The sequence below is a fragment of the Pelobates fuscus genome, chromosome 5, assembly GCF_036172605.1.
Source record: "Pelobates fuscus isolate aPelFus1 chromosome 5, aPelFus1.pri, whole genome shotgun sequence".
NCBI classification, from domain to species: Eukaryota; Metazoa; Chordata; class Amphibia; order Anura; family Pelobatidae; genus Pelobates; species Pelobates fuscus.
Genome location: NC_086321.1, coordinates 64,072,489 through 64,097,230, shown reverse-complemented (window position 1 = coordinate 64,097,230; position 24,742 = coordinate 64,072,489). Strand labels below are relative to the sequence as shown.

Here is a 24,742-nt window from a genome sequence, read left to right as displayed (position 1 = left end):
TTTTCATTCTCCCCTTGAGGAAACCAAAGACTGGGATCCTTATGTTAAACATGGGAGGTCCTGAAACAACAGATGATGTTCACAATTTCTTACTGCGCCTATTTTTGGACAAAGACCTCATGACACTTCCCGCACAAAGGTAAGGATGCTTCACTAATATGGCTTTCCACCAACGTGGTTTTAATTATTTTAACATACAGCCATTTTTGTTCTCTGACCCAAATGTTTAATACACCCCTTGTCACTTAATATCCAAAGTAAACAGAGATGGAAGATTTGTGCTTAATGTTTGTGCAATCGTTCATTGTTGTAGTATGGCCCATATGTGGAGGGCAGCATTAATTATAAAATGTTGCCAATGCATACAGTTTCATAATAAAAATTGGTGATGTTGGATAGATTTTATGATTCAATATAAGTTTAACTAATTTAACTGAACAGCCATCATTCCTCTAATGCTTTTTGATTACCAGAGATACACGTACGGTATCATTGTATCCAGTTTTAGATACACTTGTAAAGTGTGTTTCCCATAATGCTTGGCTAACCTTTTAAGATAGATTATGGGAAAAGTGTTTTGACTTTTATTCAACTATTTTGGTCCATAACTTAAATTTGCCCTTCAGCGAATAGTGCTCTTTATTTTGTGCTTTTTAATAGAATAACTGCAACATTACCTCTTTTCTCTTTTCTCTTTTCTCTCTTTTTTTTTAAAAAAATATATATATATATATTTTTTTTATATATTTTCAGCAAACTTGGGCCTTTTATTGCCAAACGACGAACCCCCAAAATCCAAGAACAATATAACAAGATAGGTGGGGGATCCCCCATTAAAAAGTGGACAGCCCTGCAAGGGGAAGGAATGGTAAAACTATTGGATGAACTATCTCCTGCAACAGGTATTGCTGTATGCCTGTTTCTATAATGTGTCCCAATAAACCTGCAGTGCCCTAGGAAATTGTTGTGTAGCCTTTAGGTTAAAGAGATCCTATAGTGCCCCCCTCCTGCAGGCTGAAGGGGTTAAAACTCCTACAGCCACTTACCTGAATCCAACGCCAATGTCCCTTGGTGCGGGGTCAGGCTCCGCCCTTACTCTTCCCCAATGCTTTCATATGGGGAAAATCTGACGCTGGAGGTCTGTAAGGCCGTACAGCATCAGATAATGGACCAAAAGTCAGTTTGGATTCCGGAAGCCCCCCCCAGTGGCTTTCTGGTAGACAGCCACAGAGGGCTGACTTAGTGATGCAATGTAAACATTGCAGTTCTCCGGAACTGCAATGTTTTACATAGGGACACAGCACTCAGACTATTAGCTGAATTGGTCTGGATGCCAACAGTGTCCATTTAACATATCATTCCTTGTCAATGACCTAATCACAAGATGGAAATGCTTGCCTTGTTTGAGGGCCAAATTTAGGTGTTTGTTACACTATGAGCCCAGACAACTATAGTTGTTCTGAGAACAGGTATCTGTTTGCTGTATAAATATCCCCAAGCTCTATTGGCATTATGATTCCACACACATTCGCATATTTTGTTACATACTTTAGGAGTGGCACATATGTAAAGAATACATTTGTGGCAATATCTTTATTATGGAGAGCGTTAATCCTATGCGCTTTTCTGGAATCCATGCAATAATCTTCCATCTGGAATGAGGAAATTGTCTCTTTGATAGACTATTGACAGAAGGGATTTTTTTGTCCCTTTTTTTTTTTTTTTTTTTTTTTTTTCTACCTTCAAAGTTAAAATGATCATCTACTTTAATTACTGTCAAAATGTATGTTATTCCTTAACTGTATCATTTTAAAGGTATTCAAACCTCTTGTTGCAGGCCATGGCTTTTTATGTGTGTATATTCATTTATCTTGCACATACATATGTGTCATTTAAATGTTAACTGTAGCATATACACCACTTTAAAGCTTGCTCAGATCTTTAAAGCTGCAGTACTAGATAATCTGGGTTGGGTTTTGGAGACTGGCTAACGTGCAGTGAAAGGGAGGGATGTTTCACCAGATACTGTAAGGAGAAGATACAGTGTCTCATTTTTAAAGGGAAAGTCCCACCTAAATAACTAAACTGGGGGGAAAAAAACAATCTATAAATTCTCTAACTTGGAATATGTCTCCTGTGTTTGTGTTGTGTCTTATGACATGGCAGCAGATTTCCACTCAGGGCCCATATATTTTTCGAAAAAAATGCAGCTGCCCTTCCTGTCGACTGGCGTGGCAGTGGGACAAATTGCTGGTGATATTGAGAGCAAGCAGTGGGTGCATCAGCTAACAAATAATGAATTTACTGATTCTGTGTGATCCTTTCTAGTTGAAAAATGCTTGGTGTTCTAATGAAATGTTCTCTGCTAGACAGACCTGAGAGCAATTTAGGGAGCAATGTCTGTGCGCTACCAATGCTCACATTAATATAAGAGATCCCACAAACCAATGCTAGGACTTCTGGTACTCTACACTGCCCTCTCATTAATTAATAAAACTCGTGTTGGGGACGTGTTCACTTCTTTTTAATAAAAGTAATATTACTATAACTGTCCCTTCCCTTAAATAGATTTTGTGGATGTTTTCCATATTAGAGCAGTCTTTTCTTCTGATTTTCTTAATGAATTCGATTTACGTGATGTACTGTGACCATGCGTAGGAGAGGATTCATGGCCACGGGATGTAACAAAATGTGAATTGTATGTGTGCAATATGACCTGTGTAATACATTTAGTTTTATCGTTTAATAGATTATTTTATTCTATATATTGTTATTTTGTTACATACATTTATTTGTGTAGACCTAATTTGCTAGTTTTGATATGGTTATTGTGTAGAAATTGATATCTTCCAGTTATATAAATATTTGAAGAGTGCCTAGATGCAGGATATTTGCGTAGGCAAATCAACCAGATATCTTTGTATCCTAAACTCCTTTTGCACAGGAAACACATCTTATTACTTTATCACCTTGGCAGGTAGTACAGGAAATGGTCAGGTATCCTTGTATGAGCTGAATATGTCATTCTATGTTGTTAAGCGTACAATGCATATTTCATTGTTCTATTCTGCGTAATAACAAGCAGACAACGAAGACTAGACTTGTGCACAAACCCTGTTTACCTGTACTGAAAACATAAATTGCCTGTTATTCTCTGGACAAACAAATTGATTCATAAATCGTGGTCAAAACAATTTGTTTAGGCATTTGATTAATTTGGCACAGCTAGGAAAAAAACTGTAGAAAGTACCCATTGACCTTGATAGTGAGGTTCATGAGAGATCTAGGACAGGAAAGGCCTACTCTAGAATTGAGTGGTCTATGGGCACACTCCATGTTCTGTTTGTGTTGTTTTAGCTGGTTAATTGTAATGATACGAATTTGCCAAAGTACAGTCAGAGCTGTCATGTTATGTGCATGCAGCATATATAAAGGCATAGGAAGAGAACAGACTTGGAAGGGAGGCCCGTCATGATGCAGATATATATATCTGAGTGTTGTATAACTTTATGCTTTTCCTAGTATCTCATATATATTTTTTTTCTTTTTCTTTCCACAGGACCTCATAAATACTACATTGGTTTCAGGTATGTGGATCCACTGACTGAAGCTGCTATTGAACAAATGGAACAAGATGGAGTAGAACGCGCTATTGCTTTTACGCAATATCCTCAGTACAGCTGTTCAACTACAGGTTGGTTTACCTTAGAATCTGTAATAGTTCATACCATAGAGTGCACCACTTTTTATTTTAATTTTTTTTCTGTGAAAAAAATAGTTTGAGAAGAATTGAATTATTTTCTGAGAATCCGCATCACAAAAGCCACATCCCATGCACAGCAAAAAGTGAAGTGGAGCTAGGTACTGCATACATATCAAGGGATGTAGAGTATGCAATTTATTACATGCAAAAAATATTCATGCTATTAAATAAATCCCAAATTCCCCTCATATTAGTATAGAACCTGATTGCTTAAATAGATATTGTTGTTGCAGATGCAATGGAGACTTGCTGATCTACAAGATCCAGTCCACACAATCTACTACAGGCAAAAAAAAAACCCTCCAAGTTTAAATGTAAAAAATATCAATTTCTAATCTATGGCACTTACTCAAAGTATAGAAACGCGTGGGACAGGATGGGGAGCAGAAAAGAGTTTACATGAGCCACCTTTATAACCAACATGGGAAAAAATGTTAGAAGCCTTAAAAGTAGTTTCAGTTCGAGGTGTGAGGTTTTTTTAATTTATTTTTATTTTTTATTTCCTTTTTATTAATAAAATGCATTTCTGTGAGAAGCATCTGATTTGGGACTGAGTAGCATTTCTATGAGAAACATTTAATTCGATTGAGGAAAAAGGTTAAATATATTTCTTTTTTAACTTTAGCATTTTCCTTTACAGAATAGCATGATGGACCGCACAGAAGACACATCTAACTTCTTGCTTTAGGGGTAGCCCTTAGTCAAAGGCTTGTCATGTTGTCTTGAGTTTATGAATTGTGATGGATTAAATAGGCAGTTGTGTGTTTTTTTGTTTTTGTTTTGTTTTTTTTACCTTGTCAGTGGATGTCATTTAACCTAGGACTGTTGTGCAAAGTTCATAATTCTGTCCCATAAGTAGATGTGACGTCTTTCTCCCCCAGCCTCCTGTTATCCTTTTGGAAAATTGCTCAAATATTTTTATTTTTATTTTTTCGCAGGAAGCAGTCTAAATGCAATATACCGGTATTATAATTCAAAAGGTGCAAAGCCAAACATGAGATGGAGCATTATTGACCGATGGCCGACACACCCTCTGCTTATCCAGGTGGCCTGATCTTCTCATCCCTTGTACTCCCTTACTCTCTTTCCAATATATAGATTTAGTTACGCTTATCACTTCCATTACAATGTAATCTGCAATTAGTTGGGGACTGTTGCTGGGAGTTGTGGCATAGTCGATGCATGGACGCCATATTGCCCTTTCTGTATGTGCTGTCACATCATGAAAATACATCCTTCTAGAACAAAATTAAATATTTGGATTTGATAGCAATTTGGCTAATATATTGTGCAGATCTGCTTTTATTTTGTAGTACAATAATGTAACTTTTTTTATTTTTATAAATCCTTTAATGAAAAATGCACTTTAAAAGATTCCCCATCTGTTACAATTCCGTGATGCGTTTCCTTGAATAGACCGATTGTGGCCAGTTATTAAGTGTTCCTTATCTTTGTAGTGTTTTGCAGATCACATTACCAAGGAACTGAGCTTGTTTCCAGCTGACAAACGAGGAGATGTTGTCATTCTGTTCTCGGCTCACTCGTTGCCCATGGCAGTAAGCATTTTATTCTTTCTATTGCCGACTTTACTTGCATGTTTTTAGTGAACATAACAGATGATGATGATCAAGGCAAAGTTTTATATAACGTGACAGTCCAGGCTGCTGGTGCCTAAGCAGAGTGTTGCTGCACTGGGCTTACCAGCTTGCTACAGCTTCATGTTTGACAGCCTATCACAAAACTGTGAATGGTCTTGTGCAGTTTGTGTCTACACACTATGACCACAATGGAATATGTGGAACATAGGCTGAAAAATGTAGTTGAGTTTGGGAAGCAGGAGTTGTGTGCATTTGATATGAGAGAGCTGGTGTAGGGGGGAAAAAAATGACTCTCTATTAAAGGGCTACTCCAACCCTTTAAAGAACTTTTTTTTTTTTTTTTTTTGACCTATAGGGTCATATTGCCTGCCTCCTTAAAAGCTATAAAAAGTATTTTTGCTTACCCGACATCCAGCACCAGGCGCAGCTCCTGGCACTGATCTTCCACTCCCTGTCCCTGACCTCATCCCTGCACTTGGGCGGTCCACTCCTAGGCTTCTCATGGAAACTGGTGCTTGGATCGTTTCGTCAGCTCAAAGTGCATGCTCACAATCAGAGCCAGAGATGGGATAGGGAGGGTGGGAGGAATATTTTAAAAAAATACACCACCATTTACCAGCTTGAAAATGTACCATTAATGACCACTCTATGTTTAAGCCAATGTTTTACCCAAGATCAATAATTTTCATCTAGACCAATTTCTTTTAGTTTGAACACTAACCTATTGTGTGGAACTGGATCAAACGCCTTGGCAAAATCCTGATCTATACTTCCACTTGCAATTAAGCTAGCAAGGTTTTATGAAACCTAGGTCATGTCAAACTGAGTTTTACTAATATTGTTTTTTTTTTTTATGTGTTCCCCACCCCTGCCCTAGGGTGAATGGTAATAACTACCAACCAAGATAAATATCTGTTACATAAAGTGCTGCTCAATCTTGGAATGAAAAATCAAAAATAAATATCCTCAAAATAATGGCTGGGAAAAAAATTGTAGAAGGACTAAAAAAAATATTAATGGTAGACCAACTATATTAAATCTATTTCAAAGTGGTTCACCTCGATATAAAGGCTCAATAAAGTATAACTACCTCTCCCCAAAAAACTGGTATTTTATACGACAATAGAGCACAACTAGGAGGGAAAAATGGTAGAAGTGCAAAGTTGGCATGATTTAAAGATATTAAGAGATGTAGTTTTGCTTTTCCTCTATTTTCTAAACAAGCGGCTAAACTCGTTAACTCTAGTCTAGTGTATTAATGTGTTTTTTTTTGTTTTTTGGGGGGGGGGGGGGGGGGGGAGTAGGGAAAAGGAGGGGTGTGGGGGGTTAATGCAAAAGTAAAACCTATCAAAGTGTGTATTTACGTTATATGGACAATCTTAAATACTGCCATCTTGTGGTAATACCTTGGAACTGTTGGCCACCAGTAGAGCTTTTTGAAAGTTATTAAAATATGCAAGTGACAGTTCCACTTTAAGTCTTTACTGCAAATATCTCTTCCACTCCACTCATGATTGAAACAGGGATAAAATGTAGTGACTGTATGTTTACTTATCAATTTTACTAAAATCCAGTGAAATATCTATTACCAAACGTATTCTGTTTTGGTTCGGCATTTCTTGACTCTATCCCTTTACATAGAGGGGGGCTTTCTATTTTGCACCTTTTTTTTGGAAGAATTTTGCTTGTTTGGTTCCTCTAGTACAGGGATTATTGTATAAGACCAAGTAACACATAACTGTGTGTTTAGCCTTAAATCTCGTTCTTTCCAGGTTGTCAATCGAGGGGATCCATACCCACAAGAAGTTGGTGCTACTGTACAAAAAGTTATGGAGAAATTAGGCTTTTCAAACCCCTACAGATTAGTGTGGCAGTCCAAGGTATGTCTTAGATGATCTATAGTTGGAATATCCCATATCTCAGTGACCTGATGTGACCCCATATTAAATATTTTTTTTTCTTTTGCCCACTTTTGAGCAAAACAAATGTTACTTATTTTTGTCTATAAAAACGGCTAGCATATCTGACTTGTGCATCTCGATAAGTTTGCTCAGATTTGTTCCCTTGTTGATTTCAAACGAAACCATGCTCAGCTTGAAGATGTATTGCTGAATTGTCAGTGTTTCCTGGAGCTGGCCAAGGCAAGAGAAAACCCTGGCTAAATTTTTCTCAGCAATGGGAATACTTTTCCATAAAAGGAAAGCGTCGTCATGTTTAATTTTAATATAAAATAATTAAGATTTATTTATTTTTTAATTCATTATAGCCTCTGTGAGGCCATCTTTAAATACTATTTGAAGCATTGGGAACATCTCAAATTAAATTTTGCATGGTTTCAAACCTTCAAATTCTTCTTAGCACATATAGGAAGCTGCTAAATATGACCTGAATGTCATTTTAAAAAAAATTGTCATTTCAAAATAACGCACACCAAGACTGTATTACATTATAATATTCTATTCTATTTTACTGAACATTTCATGAATAATTCTGACTTTAAAGTGTTTATTAAAATAAAAACTAAAATATTTAAAAACTAGGTGTTTTCTGTTTTAGATTTTAAAACCTTGGCTAGTATCATTTGTATATAATTGTTTACAGGTAGGGCCAATGGCCTGGCTTGGACCCCAAACTAGTGACGCAATTGAAGGCCTCTGCAAGAGAGGAAAGAAGAACATTTTGTTGGTCCCCATTGCATTCACCAGTGATCATATCGAAACACTCTACGAGTTGGATATTGAGTACGCACAGGTTTTGGCAAATGAGGTAAAGTCACATTTGTGTAGACATGGATGATGTTGTTTCATTGTTCAGTTATATGTAAAGGGTGTTGGTGTCACACTAAAATGTCATGGATGTCTGTGCGTAATAGGAATTGTTATGAGCAATTTCACCTCGAAACCATTAGATCATCCACAAATGACACATTGGTATTACATTTGTCCTAAACTAATCTGTGCAGAACACTTACATTGAACTGGATTTACATAACCCGATCTGCGGGATCCTTGATGTTCCACAGCCGTTACACTATACACAACTAAACCACAACATTATAACCACTGACCAGTAAAGTGAATAACATTGATTTTATCATTACGATGGCACCTGTGTAGGGTGCTTGAATTTCATATGTTAAAGCAGGAAAAATGGGCAAGATAAAAGATCTGAGTGACTTTGACAAGTGCCAAATAGTGATGGCTAGATGACAGAGTCAGAGCATCTCCAAAACTGCAAGTCTTGTGGGGTGTTCCTGGTATGCTGTGCTTAGTTCTTGGCAAAGTGGTGTAAGGAAGGACAACCAGTGAACCAGTATTAGTCATGGGTGCTCGAGGTTCAATGATGAACGTGGGGAGCAAAAGCTAACCCGCTGGGTCTGATTGCACCGAAGATCTGCTGTAGCTCAAATTGCTGAAAAACATAAAGGTGTCAGAACACAGTGCATTGCAGCTTGTGGCGTGTGGGGCTGTCTAGCCACAGACTGGTCAGTGTCCATGATGACCCTTTTCCACTGCCTTTAGTAGAGACGTGAGCATCAGAACAGGACCATGGAGCAATGGAATAAGGTTGCCTTGTCTGATAAATCACATTTTATTTAGATCCGGTGGATGGCCAGGTGCATGTGTCATTTACTCTATGTAAGAGATGGCAGCAGGATGCACTATGTGAAGGTGGCAGGCTGGTGGAGGCAGTGTTATGCTCTGGACAATGTTCTGCTGGGAAACCTTGGGTCCTGGCATTCATGTGGAGATCATTTTGTCATGTACCCCTTATCAAGCGATTATTGCAGATCACGTACAGCTCTTAGTGGCTCTTTTCAGCAGGATAATGCACCCTGCTACACTGTAAAAAAATTTTGTTCAGGAATGGTTTAAGGAACATGACAAAGCATTTAAGATGTTGTCTTGTCCTCTAAATTCCCCAGATCTCAATCCACTTGAGCATCTGCGGAATGTGCTGGGACAACAAATCCAATCCACACCTCGCAACTTGCTGGACTTTAAGGATCTGTTGCTAATATCTTGGTGCCAGATACCACAGGACACGTTTAGAGGTTTTGTGGAGTCCATGCTCCGATGTATCAAAGCTGTTTTGGCAGCACGAGGGGGACCTACACGATATTAGGCAGGTGGTTTTATTTATCGATCAGTGTGTGGGTGTATATATATATATATAAATTCTCTAACCAAAATGTCATGGTGTGATCGAAAAAGTGGGCGTATGTATTGATTCTATAAAGTGGTTGGGGTATGTTTGGCAGTATGTGTGTGTGTTTTGTAGAGAGATCTCTACTCATGGGGGAAAAAGAATGGTTATGGTTTTACATATCCGGACATAACACCCATCTGTTCCTAAGCAGGTCTTACAATTGGGTAACTATTTCCTCAGATGAGCAGCAGCACACGATATATTACTGTGCCATGATTTATTTAACAAAATGGAGAAGCCATGTGAAAATCTAAGTACACCTTCTGATTCAATAGCTTGTGGAACCACCTTTAGCAGCAATAACTTGAAGTAATCGTTTTCTGTATGACTTTCAGTCTCTCTCACATCATTTTAGAGGAATTTTGTCCCACTCTTGTTTACAACTTTGCTCTAGTTCATTGAGGTATGCTGGCATTTGTTTATACACAGCTCTCCAAGGTTCTGCCACAGCATTTTATTTTTATTTTAAGTGTTTTCAATCTTTATTGACTGTTTTACAAAGAACAGTACAGCAACATGCACGTGCAGATACAGGGCATACAACTGGAGTAGATTTATCAAGGAAACATAGCTTTGATGTTAGAACATATTGTGCAGGATGCTGTGTCTAGGGCTACATAAACCGTTATTTAAAGGAACGCTATAGGTTCAGGAATACAAACGTCTATTCCTGACCCTATAAAGTTAGGTGACCGCCCCTTGCCTCCATTAAAGCATACCTTTTTATTCGAGCTCTGTGTGGGTGCACTGGTACCGTCCCGATGCACCTCCATGGCTGAGATCATCAGAATTGACAATCTCTGCCAATCCAATGGTTTCCTATAGGAAAGCATTAGGAGGCTAATGTGTACGTGCAGCAAAACGCTGTGTTGCGCCAATCAGCATCTCCTCATACAGATGCATTGACTAAGTGCATCTCTATGGGGAAAGCTTAGTGCCTCCATGCAGAGCGTGGATACGCTAAACATCAGTGCAACATCACATTGTGCAGCACTGACCCAAGAAGCGCCTCTAGTGGCCATCTGAGTGACTGCTACTGGAAGTCGCCCTAGGCAGTAATGTAATGTAAACCCTGCCTTTTTCCTGAAAAGGCAGTGTTCACATGTAAATGCCTGCAGGGGCATAATATAAGCACCAGAACAAGTTGTAGTTGTTCTGGTGATTCTAGGGTCACTTTACCTCCTAAATGGCAGCAAATTGAGCAGTGAGACTGTAGGACCAGGATCTATACACCAAAACTGCTTCTTTAAGCTAAAGCTCATTCGATGCCTTTAGTATACCTTTTTATATCCTCTGAAACAAGCGTAACACTTTTTTTTTATTATTTTTTTTTTTTTAAAGAGAATTGGAGTTATAATATTCCATGTTTATATAACCTTTTTTGAGAGTTTTTTTTTTTTTTTTTAAAGAATTAGGCAGCTGCTTTATTGCACTGTTATAACTTTTTGTATAATAATCTGTCCTTTTTTGGCAGGTGCTTTAGAACAATTGAGAGTAAAGCATTTTTTTTTTTCATTTTTTTCCTTGTTTTATTTTTAGTGTGGAGTTGAAAACATCAGAAGAGCTGAATCCCTTAATGGAAATCCATTGTTCTCTAAGGTATCAGTATTGTTAAACTTGCTTTAATGCTATTGACTGTATCCCAGTGATTATCGGTTCTCACTTCTAACCACTACAACAATGTGAAAATCTATTCTTCTTAAGTGGGAAGCAGTCTAGCCAAGAATAAACAATACAAGCCTTTGCATGGATGTCTGTTACACCTTAAAGCATTAGACATAACAAGCTGCACTTTTGCTCATTCCATTTTTGCTGAAAGAGTTAAAGACCACTACTCAAATTATCAAGCCACGTATTATTTTGTCTTCTAGGGCAATATAAAGGAGAAGAAAAATGTTTTCGACAGTTTTTTTTTTTAGTTTTTTTTTAAAAAAATTTAACAAAACTATGTTCTTTAATAAAGTTTTATGTGCAAATTTATACAACGCACACAATATTTTTGATTTTTATACAGTAAAGGAGATAAAAAAAAAAATGCTGAGAAGTGGTCCTCCAAAATGTATGAATTGTACCAATAAAGGATGGAATGAAATACTTGTCTAATTAACCCCTTAAGGACCAAACTTCTGGAATAAAAGGGAATCATGACGTGTCAGACATGTCATGTGTCCTTAAGGGGTTAAATATTGCCATGGAAGGTCAGATAGTTAGTACAGAGAAAGATTCCCCAGTTGGAACCCGCTTTTAACATTTAGAGGTTAATTTCTGCATGGTGCCATACATGGTTTTGCAAAACACTGTTCCACCTTGGGTCCTTCCACTTTGTTTTCCACGTTACAAGCACAAATTGTAAACTATCTAAAGGGAAAATGCACACATGCATATCCCATAGTGACCTGCTGCTGGCGTTTATAGGACAAATAAAGTTTGCATAACGTTTTGTGGCAATGTTTCACAAAACAGACTAATAAGATACATATAGCATCTAGCATTACCTGGAGGGACTCTTTAATGTTTTAAGTGTTCTAGGAGCTGCTTTAACACTGAAAGGAAAAATAAACTAATAGTTAATGGAAAGTGTTTTTGAGGCTTTCATTTGCTTGTTTGATATTTATTTATTTTTAATTTTAAAACCATGGGGTTTATACACAAATGAGTTTCATGGAGAATTGATCAGGCAATTGCAATCCTTTAATGCAGAAAAGTAGCAAACTAAATTCACTTACACTTTTGTTCCTTCTCAGATATTGTGCTTTAAAACGTACCATTTTTGTTACCAGTTATCCACAATGCTGGGTTCAAAGAATAGATTCCAATATTTTGAGAACTCGTATGCCTAGTGCTTTTCATCTACTTTACTTTTCTCACTTTTTATTTTTAAACTTTTACCTTTTGTTTGTTTTATTCAGGCCCTCGCAGATATAGTTCTAACACATATCAAATCCAACGAGATCTGCTCTAAACAGTTAACTCTACGCTGTCCTATGTGTGTTAATCCTGTTTGCGGAGAAGCCAAGTCTTTCTTCACCAATCAACAGCTTTAAGCGAACAAAGAACACATTTCACTCTGAAGAACGAAGCCAGAAGCCTTGTATTAATTAGTTGTATTGTTTATTTTTCTTGTCTAGGCATAAATTTTTTTTTTTCTTTTTCAGGGGGTAGAAATAATACTTAAAAGTGAATCAGTCTTTCATGGCTGTTTTATTACTGTTCTACAGTGATTTAAATAATGCAGAGACTTTAAACCTCGTTAAATTATTTTTCATTGCAGAAAGATAAAATATTAGACTATAAAACCATAAACAAAGCAATATTTGTTTTTTTTTTGTTTTTTTGCGTTGGGGAAAAAGTATGCATAATTTTGTATATTTATGAAAAAAGTTTTTATTTTTCCAGTTATTTTTAAAGTCTCTTTTAAAAAGGAAATATTAGTGCTTTGAGATATGGAATGAAAGGGTCAGTAGTGGAAGCTCATAGAAGAACCAATAAGACACTGAAAATTGCCTCTCAACCCACACAAGAATAAGCACAACTGAGCAAGTACCTTCAAAAGAAACTAAATCTCGGTCCATTTCTCGTTTAATAAAAAAAAAAAAAAAAAACACTTGAGCATATACAGCTTAGTCAAGGGGGTTATAAACACAAACTATACAGGGCAGCTCACTGATAATGATTGTAAAGCCTCAAAGAAAACAGGCAGGACTTTTACAATATGAAGTCATTTGCTACTAGCCAGGCCTTAAACGCTACTTGTCACTGCTAGCTATAGTATTTATTTTAGGGCTGAGTTTCCACTTGACAGGGCTACATTTTTACTTGTTGATGGCTAGTGGCAAGTTAAAATTTTAAACCCTGTTTGGAGAGTATATCTACTAAATTGTAAAACAAATTACACATTTTAATGGCATGCTCCTGTAATTACATGGAGTGTCCATTCAAAGTGGATCAACCCAAAACATAGAGGGTTGTTGCTTATGAGCAAATATAAGTAACGTTCGATTGCTCTCCTTGGCAAATACTCCACTCTAAAAACTTTTGCCCCAGAATTGCTTATTTTAGGTGCCTTCAGTATAGTGAGAATTTACATTTGTAAGGCCAAAGTGGTCAGACTAGAAGCATAGCTGATGTAGCGATCCCCAGTTTCTTTAGTTTAGCCTTGTATTTGACATTCACATTGTCTTCTCAGTTTAGTAAATGAGCCTGTTTATGCATAACTCTCATAGTGTGAAATAAAGTAGAATTCTGTGGCCTTGGAATCTACCCATTAGGGAACGTTTGGGGCATGACATACAAATCATGAAATGTAACAGAAGCAAACGATACGTACAATATATTACTGAATGGAAGAAATGCACTTGATTGATACATGTCTGTTTCATGATTGATCCACTTCTGTTCAATAACTGCAATTTATTTAGTGAAGGTGGGTCGAGTGAAATAATATACTTATATTTTATTTCCTGCATTTTTTTACATTTTATCCAATAAGTTTTATTTTTGCAGTCGCTTTGGTTTTAAACCCTTGATTGTTCAGATGTGGTGACGTACCCTGTAATAAATAAAGGGTTAATTACAAACAACCCCCCTCCCCACCAGTAATAGATGAGACCCCTCCAACTGCAGTAGTATAAATCCCTGGCAATCATTTCACATCTACCACCAATTAAATTCTGGGCGATTGATGATCAGACTGCAGCTTCCTCACTGCCTTCTTAGCTGTCCGATTACCAGACCGATTTGCTTTTTATTATAGAATATTTGTCAATATTACTGAGGTTTGATAGATGGAGAACACCTACCGTATATAGATTTTCTCTATATATAAAAGTATCTATTTGTATCAGGTCATCTAAACAATTTTATAACCTATTTTCCCCCCTCTGTTTTTGGCCTGCTTTCTGCATATCCGTTTTGCCTTACCTATAACTTGTTGTTTAGTACATACACCTGAAGAATTCATATCGGTCTGCACTTTGTATAAAATGACACTGTGCCTTCTATCACACATATGAGATAATAGGAAAATAACTAGTGGTTATTAATTACATTAAAGGATTACTCCAACTCAAAAAAAAAGTGTTTTCACTGAGCATAAACTAGCTTCTTTTCTAAGTTCTCCACTGAGACTAATTCCTTCTTGGCGGATGTCAATCTCATTTGCCAGGGGAATGGAGGTTAGAGAGGGCAGACTGAGGGGAGGACAGGGGTGACACTGATTGGGGTTGGCGGCATCGGACACCAATTTTGCACAATATTGATATTCGCCATCCTGGAACAATCCCAATGACCCTGCTGGAACTGGAGTTACACCTCCGGCAACTGAGAGCTTAATCTCCATGCCGTGGTTCAAAGTGAAACACTGCACATATAGACTCCAGAAACCATAACTACTTCTAATCATTGAACTGATCACGCTGATTGGAGTAACCCTTCAATGTGACTATTACAAGAACAAATGACTATATTTGTAAACCAGAGGATGTAAACTTTTTTAAATTGCAGTAAAAATTTAATTTATGCATGATTTGCTATTCTGTTTGTTTTAATTTCCACTTTAACCTTCAATTACTTGGCTGTAATTGGATATGACTTGACTAAAGTTCTAGTCTGTCTTCTATTAGCTTACGTTGAAGGTTGTCCATACTTGCGCTAAAATTAAGTGGTTTATATACCAGCATAGGGTCCCACTGGTCCGGGGTTTATTCACTACAAAGCGAATTGTAGTAAATTTGAAAGTTAAATTGCAAAATTCAGACTTGAGTAAGCAATAAGAAGTGGTGGACTTTAAACACAAAGTGGTCACGTGCTGTGACTAAATCTCCATGTGCATAGATAGATTGTGGAACTGCACCCAGACCCTTCCTCTCAGGGACCCTTGGGTACTAACCGGGTCAGTCCCAGTACCAGAGGACCAAATGTAGAATTAAATGTAGAAAATAATCCAGGCACTCCAAAGGATCCCAAAAACAGGCAACTTTTATTGGACCCACGAACCAATAAAAGTTGCCTGTTTTGGGGATACTTTGGAGTGCCTGGATTACTTTCTACATTTAAATCTCCATATGGGGCATACGAGGCAGGTGATTTTTAAATAGCCCTGAAAGATTGTTTGGGAGAAAAAAAATACATTAACATTTTTTGTCTGCGCTGAGACATATTTGCGTATAATGTTAAAACCAAGGTAATTTTAAGGATCTAACAGCACCACTATTAAATAATACATGTTCTGGGTCCCCCAAATGTTTTTCTAGCAAGCAGAGACTGTCATAATGTGGAGGAGTGTTTCTTGGTGTATGAATGGTGATGTATAAAAGCTGTAGATTGGGAGACTGTGTTAATATTGAAGCAAGCGGGTTCCAGAAAGGTAAAACCAGCATTTTTTTTTTATGTACATACCATGTTTCTTATTCTCCATTATTATAGCTGATGATTCTGTACACTAAGTGGTGATTATAAACTTTAGTAGTACTTAAATTTTTAAAGCAAATTGGGTTGACTTGGCATAAACATGCTTTGATAAGCAGCAGTGATTAAAATGTTGGCGTCTGAAATTGAATTTGTAGTTTAACTGCCAGTCTGCTACTTTGATCCAAGTAATGCAGTCTCCTATCTGTACTATGCATCTGCTAATCTCTAAACCATTTCAGCAATGTTATTTATCAATACTGATTGTGACAGAACAAGTGGCTGTAAAGTGACATGCCTTATTGCCGTTATCATTTGCAGTCTAGAACTCAAAGGGACACTTTATGCGGTGTAACCACTTCTTCTCTTTGAAGTGATTATAGTGTGTGGAGCCCCCTGTGCAGTCCTTCTGTTCAGTGTTTAACTATTTTTGAATAGCGTAATGTTAAATGAGCGTTCCCATCAGCCAATCTACCTCTGTGCCTCTGGGTCATAAGCCCGAGCAGCAATGGGCGCTAGTGGTTGTCTCAGAATGTCGGCTAACCACCCTCAGCCTAGCACTATGGCTATTGTGGCTTGAATTGGTTTGGCAAATGAAGAATGTAATCTCTGCCTTAGCCATACTTCTAGTGGGGGTTGGGATGTTGGCAGTCAAGGACTCTCATCCATTGTTAAACTATTTGAAAATGGTTGAAAGACTTAATGGAGAGATGGCGCCAATGGATCCAGGCACCATAGCCAATTCCATAACATGACGTAATTATTATGCATACAGTACCCCTTTAAACAAATGGATTGATTATTATGTCTTCCTTTTAGGCTACATGGTTATTAAACTTGCATTCATTTCATGATGAATTTGTGTTTTGCTTTTTGTCTTCCTATTCATGGAACTGAGCTTTTCTGATCATGACACTTTGGTAAATCTATCTTTGTTTTCATGTCACCTCCTTCAATACAATAACGTTAATACCGAGAGAATTCATAATAGATTTCAAACTTAGGTTCAAAATCGAAATCCACTTTGAATTGTCACTGTTAGTAAATAACCCTGATAGTATGCCTTGGCTGTGCCAGGATGGAACTGGATTGTGATGTAATTTGCTAAATACTTAATATACATTTTAAAGACAATGAAGAATGACCTGAAAAAGTTTTAACAAAAGATTTCGGTGATTATCAATGTGTCATTCAGTAGTGTAAGGTCCACACAATTTACATAACTGCTAAATATTCATGGTTGGGGAATTATTCTGTATAAATACAGAGAAAATGGCCATGAAAACTTGGGATGGATTGTGTGAGCTAGGTGTCAATTGAGATGATTTGAAGACACATCCTTGCTCACCATCTACGAGTCACAAGAAATAAAGCAAAAGCCCCAATTCCAGCCTTAAAAAGTAGATGGTTTGCTATTTAAAGTATGTTAAAGCTTTTACATGCAAAACCAAAGTAAAATTGTGAAAAGTCTCTCTGAACGTCAAAACCAATTAAGGGGAAAAAAAGTTTTCACCCAAAGAAAGGGGGGAGGGGGGAGCTGTGGCAGCAAACTGTCACTAATCCTTCTATTTCAAGCCTGGGCTTAACCCGAAATCAATCAAAATAGAAGGATATTTAGAACTGGACACCTGATCCATTTAGGATAGAGATAGAGAGGAGAAATGGCCCAAAAAGTGTCTATAATAAACGAGTGAAGCAATAGTATAAAAAGCCAGTGACTTTCTAATTGCTAAAAGTGGATATGGGACAGAAATAGATCTGAGTATAAGAGAGTAATTAAGTAAAATAAGAATCTTCCTATACTCCGAATATTCACAACTCCTAAGCTAAGCAACATAAATAAAGCAAACGTTACCAGAATGGAGGTGAACAGATGTGTGTGGTCAGGTAAGGGAGTCAGGAGCTATAAAGGTTAACTGAAAAGTCCCAAAGGCAGCCCCCACAAATAAAAAGATGAAAAAGAGACAAATGAGGAAAAATAAATTGGGTAATAGTCAGGGACGTTTTAGCCGCGAGGCAAACAAGGCATTTGCCTTGGGCGGCATTTTCCAGGGGGCGGCAAAAAAAAACACCCCCAAATGCCCAAGGCAAATGTCTTGTTAGCCTTGCGGCTAACTGACATGCCGGTGGGCTGCTGGGTGGGCGGCGAGGGAGCACTTCCTCTGAGCCTAGGGCAGCACAAAACCAGGATGCACCACTGGTAATAGTTCCCAATAATAAGGGTTCTGGGTAGGTTTACAAAACATACAAATAGACCCCAACTAACTGTAATCACAAACATTACATCAGTACTCCATAAACCAGGAGGGTGTACTTACATAACCAAAATATAGATAGAGGAGAACCCTCAAGAATATACGCAAAAGAGAGGGGAGAAAAGACAAACTTCTACAGCTACATTGGTCTAGCAAGGTCACAAAACTGTCAGAGGGTCCCTATCTAAAGGTACACAACCCATCAGTAAAGCACACCGCGCAATAGCACCAACACGGTGTCCGCGTGAGGTTATCACTAGTAAGGGTAAACTAAACATAAAACGGACCCCATCATAACACTTACACCTACACGCGGCCTAAATACCATGGCACACTAGATAACATGTGCCTACTGGATATCCGTAATGGCTAAAAACTATATACAGTGTAGAGAATGCTACTCATAAAAGTGAGGTGAATAACCGAGAGACACAGCAGAAGATACGGCTCAAGAAACATGTAATGTAATGTGGTGCAAATAGTGGGCGGGATATCATCCATCAATAAACTACTGAACCTTGAAGTGGATACAATACAGTAGGAAAAGACCATTGCGGTCAACTAAGAACAGGAAACTGAGTCTCCACCAGGCACAAATGTATTGAAACAGAAGAAGAAAAAAAGTTATGTTTTGGCAAATCTTATTTTCTGCTGCAACATGAAGACGGTGGGGTCAAAATGATGTGGGGAATATTACTTGCCACCACACATTAACCCCTGATTACCAACTAAGTATCAGATATAAATACCTCGGTATTGTTTGTGGCTATATGGCTAAGCAGCGGTAGGCCATCATCGGCACTCCAGATGTTGTGGACTACATATAGTTACATAGTTACATAGCTGAAAAGAGACTTGCTTCCATTAAGTTCAGCCTTCCTCACATTTGTTTTTTGCTGTTGTTCGAAAAGAAGGCAAAAACCCAGTCTGAAGCACTTCCAATTTTGCAACAAGCTAGGAAAAAAAATCCTTCTTGACCCCAGAATGGCACTCAGACTACATCTCCCATAATGCTCTTACAGCAGAATGCTGGCAAAGAATCAAGGGAGATGTAGTCCACAACATCTGGAGTGCGGAAGGTTGTCTACCCTTGGTTTAATGGTTACATCCAGCCATTTAACACAAAATGTCAAAAGTACACACCATCTAAAGCTGGTTCCACAAACATGACAATCAGTTCAATGTACTTCACAATCCAATAGAATATTCTTGAGATGTGATGGCACATGAGGTTTACAGTATTAAAACATGGATGTGCTGCTGACAAATCTGCAACAACTGTATGATGTTTCAATTTGACACGGACCAGAATGTTTACAGAACCTCGTGAAATCCATGCCACAAATAACTCAGGCTGTTTGAGGGGAAATGGGGATTGCAACCAGTATTCAAGTAGTGTCCTCATTAATATAATCTCTTGGTGAAAGGCATTGTCACGGCGCAACACACTTACTCACCGGGCGCCCCGTGTTCCAGCTTTGGTTAACCCCTCGCCTGGCTAATCCAGTGGTGACCATTTGGTAAATTTTTATTTTACATATTAAATATTTAATATTACTTGTATTGCCAATCAAGATTCTGCCTTGTTTGCTGTTTTCCATTTTGCACTGGGACTTTCAGCTATATATTTTGCCTTATCAGTAAAGACTTTAAGTTTAGTGACTGTGTTTGTCCAAATCTCTCATATTGAGCCCATTCACCTCAAACCTCTGACAGGCATGCCCCCAAGATATTATGGGTTCCTACACCTGGAACAAAGATTTTAGAGTTAAAGTTAACCATAAGGAATGCTTGGTAAAATAAGATAATCGGATCCCATTCTGACTATCGCAAGGTTTAGTGGACATGGGTCAAGAGACAGCACTTCCAGGAGAAATCTTCTCATCGTTTTTAAGTCCATTGCGTCGATAAGCATGCATTGTGTTAGGCTGGAGAAATCCAATCCATACACTAAGCAATATTGGGAAAATGATTACAACAATAACCTCTGTACATTGTTTCTAAATAAAATGTCTGACTACATGTGTAGAATTTCCTTCATAGTGATCATATATCAATGGGAGACCAAACAACTGTGTTTAAATATATATATATAACAACAAACGATTATTGGTGGGATAGGAAATTAGATAACTTTGGTAAATAGAATGATATGGTGCTAACGATAATCACGTACCAATAAATTGTGGAGTTTGTTGTTGGTATTTGTGTATTATATGGGCTTTTGCAGAGTAAGCCTGTTCTGTGTAACTGTTCTGTTGAAGAATTCTCCACCACTCAATATTGTGTGTTTTTTTTATAGGTGTTTAATTATAAACATGTAAATCTTTTAATTACATATATCTTTATTGGTTCACTGAAATGTGTCATAGAGTTGCATCAATCTTTTTTGTGTCTTTTTACAGTGTAGCAACCACTTGGCAATCACTTCCTCCAGGGTCCACTAGTTCATAAATGATTGTTTTGGCCTCATCAGCAGCTGAGCTTTAATAAATGAGTTGGCTGAACACGGTGCAAGTTCCCGTCTGCATTTCTAAGCAGCGTTCATTGAATGTCCAGCAGTATTTAATTAGCTCAGTTATGAAATGCATAGATTATCCATTGTGCAAAACAATTAAAAGCACTGGAGGATTCTGTAGACTATTGACATATCTATGAAGTTGTTTTCCAGGTGATCAATTATGAATTACCAAAGATTATCTATCCCAGAATATAAATAATGATTAAAATGGAGCTTATGAGAGATGAATTCTCAGCGAAGGGGTACTGGGCTTTCAAGCGTTCCATCTACAATTCCAGCCGGCAGCCTAATTTTATATCCAATCTACAATTTTTAATTAACTTGACTATCTATTAACTGCAGCTCAGCAAATTACCTTTTATGTTTAAAATCAAGTACATGATTGATTATTTTTAAGAGTAGGACTGAGATGCAGCTTTGACCGATCCATTAGCAAGCCTTTATGTCACACACCATTTAATAGTTTGATGTGTCCTGAGACTTGCATGTCATGTAGTATCTATACCATGTAAAAATTACTTACCTTGTTTTGCTTATGATGTATCGTTATACATATATGTTCTAGTTTAAATATATATATATATATATATATATATATATATATATATATATGTATATATATAACACATACAATGAAGTAATTAAAAGAAGTGATAAAGAAGTGATCTGTGCTATTATAGCCCGTAATGAAGGGAGAATAATGCATATTTTGCTACTGTGCAGTAAAGGGGTCAATATCTTAAATGAGTGCAATTTCCATCATTAATTTTAGACAGCACTGGGGGTGGGGTGGGGTGGGGAGTGGAGCAAGCACACAGTGGGCTGTACATTGTTCTTAGCAAGAAAGTTTGCTGTGTTAACATTGAAAAGCCTGCAGGGACATGCTATAGACACCAGGACAACTACATTAAGCTGTAGTGCTTCTGGTGACTATAGTGTCCCTTTAATAATGAAGGATATTGTATAGTTCATACGCCAGTTATATTATCAGATTTCTTATTACGCATCCCGAGGCATGATAACTCTTTGATATTGCAACTGCAGAGCATTTCATTTTTGTTGGAATGGTGGGAGGAATGCTACAGGATTCCATAAAGTCAATATACATAAAATAGAGGTAAAATCGAGACTAGCTATTAGCAGCTATTACAGGCCATTTACTTTAATTAGATTGCAGAACCAGCCTTCAAATGGATACACTTCTTCTGACCCTGAGTACGTCACATTGCATGCTTTCTGTTTTAGCTACGTTGCTAAGAGTTGCAAGCTGGAATAGTCTATCTACAGCCAATTCATTGAAGGGATACGGTAGGCATCAAAACAACATTAGCTTCATTAAGCAGTTTTTACAGTAAGCTAAAGTTGTTTTGATGCCTATAGTGTCCCATTTTCTATGTATAGCGCTGCATACCTGCAGACCGATCAGCTCATTATGACCCCTGTCCACCACTGAAAGCATCTTCAATGGGGATGTGAGCATCAGAACGTTGCCATGGAGCATGAAAGAAAGTTGCCTGGTCTGATGAATAATGTTTTCTTTTAGATCAGGAGGATGGCCAGAGGTGTGTGTGCATTATTTGCCTGGGGAAATGATAGCAGCAGGATGCACTATGGGAAGAAGGCAGGCCAGTGGAGGCAGTTTTTTGCCCTGGGTAATGTTCTGCTGGCAAACCTTGGGTTCTGGCATTCATGTGGACGTTACTTTGTCACATACCACCTACTTAGAGATTGTTGCAGATCACGTATAACCCTTCATGGCAATCGTGTTCCCTGGTGGCAGTGGCTTCTTTCAGAAGGATTATTCACCCTGCTACACAGCAAACATTGTTCAGGAATGGTGTGAGGAACATGACAAAGAGTTCAAGGTGGTGCCTTGGTCTCCAAATTCGCCAGATCTAACTCTGAGCATGTGTGCTGGAACAACAAATCTGATCCATGGAGGCCACATCTCGCATACTTGCAGGACTTAAATTATCTGCTAATGTTTTGGTGCCAGATACCACATGACACATTCAGGGGTCTTGTGGAGTCCATTCCTTGATGCCTCAGAACTGTTTTGGCCAGGAGGAACTACATGTTATTAAGCAAGTGGTGCTAATGTTGTGTAATCAGTGTGAAGCCATCCAGTTAGAAACAGCAGGGAGACTTCCAAACTTTCCCTGTTACAGTCTATAATAAATGTGGCGGTGAGGCTCATCTTCCCGTCCGACCGCACTTCCCATGCCTCCCCCTCTCTCATTCCATACACTGGCTTTCTGTAAGGTTTAAGGCTCAATTTAACATTCTGGTGCTTGCTTGGAAATCTTTACATAAAGTTGCTCATTCCTACCATAATTATATGTGCTATTAGCGGTATATGCCCTGAGGTATATGCCCGAGACCTCAGCCATCCGAAGTTTTAGAGAAATCAATTCATCTGGATGATAACAACTTCTGAGTTAAAAAGATATTGTTATCGTGGTTGGAGATGTCAGGCTAAGTGAGCCAGTGGCAGATCTAGACTTTGTGAGGCCTTAGGCCAAAGTCGGAAAAAAAAATAGGGTATGCGTGTATTGGTTGTATGTGATATTTGTGCTGGGCTTATTGGCTGTGTGTGATTGGTATTTAATTCAGATAAAAATCTGCATTTAGGCCTATGTGTGAATGCAGGAGTATATTTTTGCATAGTTATGTGCACACAGTCCCACAGTCAGATGCACACAGTTATACATATACATTGTCAAAGCCACCACATACACACAGTCGCAGGCAGATAGTCACATTCACAGGATCAGGCAGAAACACACAGGTACAGACAGTAGCACACATAGGGTTACAGGCAGATAAACACACACACACAATTACAGGCAGACATACACACACACACACACACACGCAGACAGCCCCCCCCCCCACACACACAGCCACACAGTCTTACACATACTTACATGCAGACAGTCACACAAAAACACACACAGACAGACACACACAGACAGACAGCCACAAAGACATACACACACAGGCAGACAGCCACACACACAGAGTCAGGCAGCCACACACAGACAGCCACACACAAACACACAGGCAGACAGCCACACACACACACACACACACACACAGATGCAGACAGCCATACACACACACACAGACAGGCAGTCACACACACAGAGGCAGACAGCCGCACACACAGAGGCAGACAGCTGCACACACATACACAGCCCCACGCATACAGCCACACATACAGTCTTAAACACATACATACTTACATGCAGACAGTCACACACACACGCAGACAGACACACACACACACACAGGCAGACAGACACACACACACACAGAGGCAGACAGCCATACACACATGCAGACAGCCACACACACACACACAGGCAGACAGCCACACACACACACACACACACACACACAGGCAGTCACACACAGGCAGAGAGTCTCACACACACAGGCAGACAGTCATACACACAGACACACACACACAGGCAGACAGTCAAACAAACAAACAGACAGCTACACACAGAGACTGTCACATAGACACACACAGGCAGACAGCCACACACACACACACACACACACACACACACAGGCAGACAGGCTTTCACACAGACACACACAGGCAGACAGTTAAACACACCAACAGACAGCCACACACACACACATACACACACACACACACACAGGCAGACAGCCAGACACACACAGGCAGGCAGTCACACACACACACATACAGGCAGGCAGTCACACACAGACAGGCAAACACACATACAGGCAGACAGCCACACACACAGCCACACACTCACACACACACACACACAAAGGCAGACAGCCAGCCATACACACACTGAGACAGGCAGTGACACACACAGAGGCAGACAGCCAAACACACACACAGACAGGCAGACTGCCACACACAGGCAGTCACACACACAGGCAGTCACACACAGGCAGACAGTCATGCACACACACAGGCAGACAGTCATGCACACACACAGGCAGACAG

The 24,742-nt window shown here is 38.6% G+C and overlaps 1 protein-coding gene across 1 annotated transcript in view; it reads left to right on the top strand.

The window, feature by feature from the left end:
- FECH (ferrochelatase) overlaps positions 1-12,808 on the top strand; it is a 28,902-nt gene extending 16,094 nt beyond the window's left edge. The window contains exons 3-11 of the mRNA XM_063456827.1: positions 20-139; positions 754-902; positions 3,560-3,694; positions 4,702-4,808; positions 5,221-5,319; positions 7,134-7,241; positions 7,963-8,127; positions 11,110-11,169; positions 12,480-12,808. Coding sequence (XP_063312897.1) covers positions 20-139; positions 754-902; positions 3,560-3,694; positions 4,702-4,808; positions 5,221-5,319; positions 7,134-7,241; positions 7,963-8,127; positions 11,110-11,169; positions 12,480-12,614 — 1,078 coding nt within the window. The 3' untranslated portion in view covers positions 12,615-12,808. The remainder of the gene's footprint in view (positions 1-19; positions 140-753; positions 903-3,559; positions 3,695-4,701; positions 4,809-5,220; positions 5,320-7,133; positions 7,242-7,962; positions 8,128-11,109; positions 11,170-12,479) is intronic.
- The last annotated feature ends 11,934 nt before the right edge of the window (positions 12,809-24,742 follow it).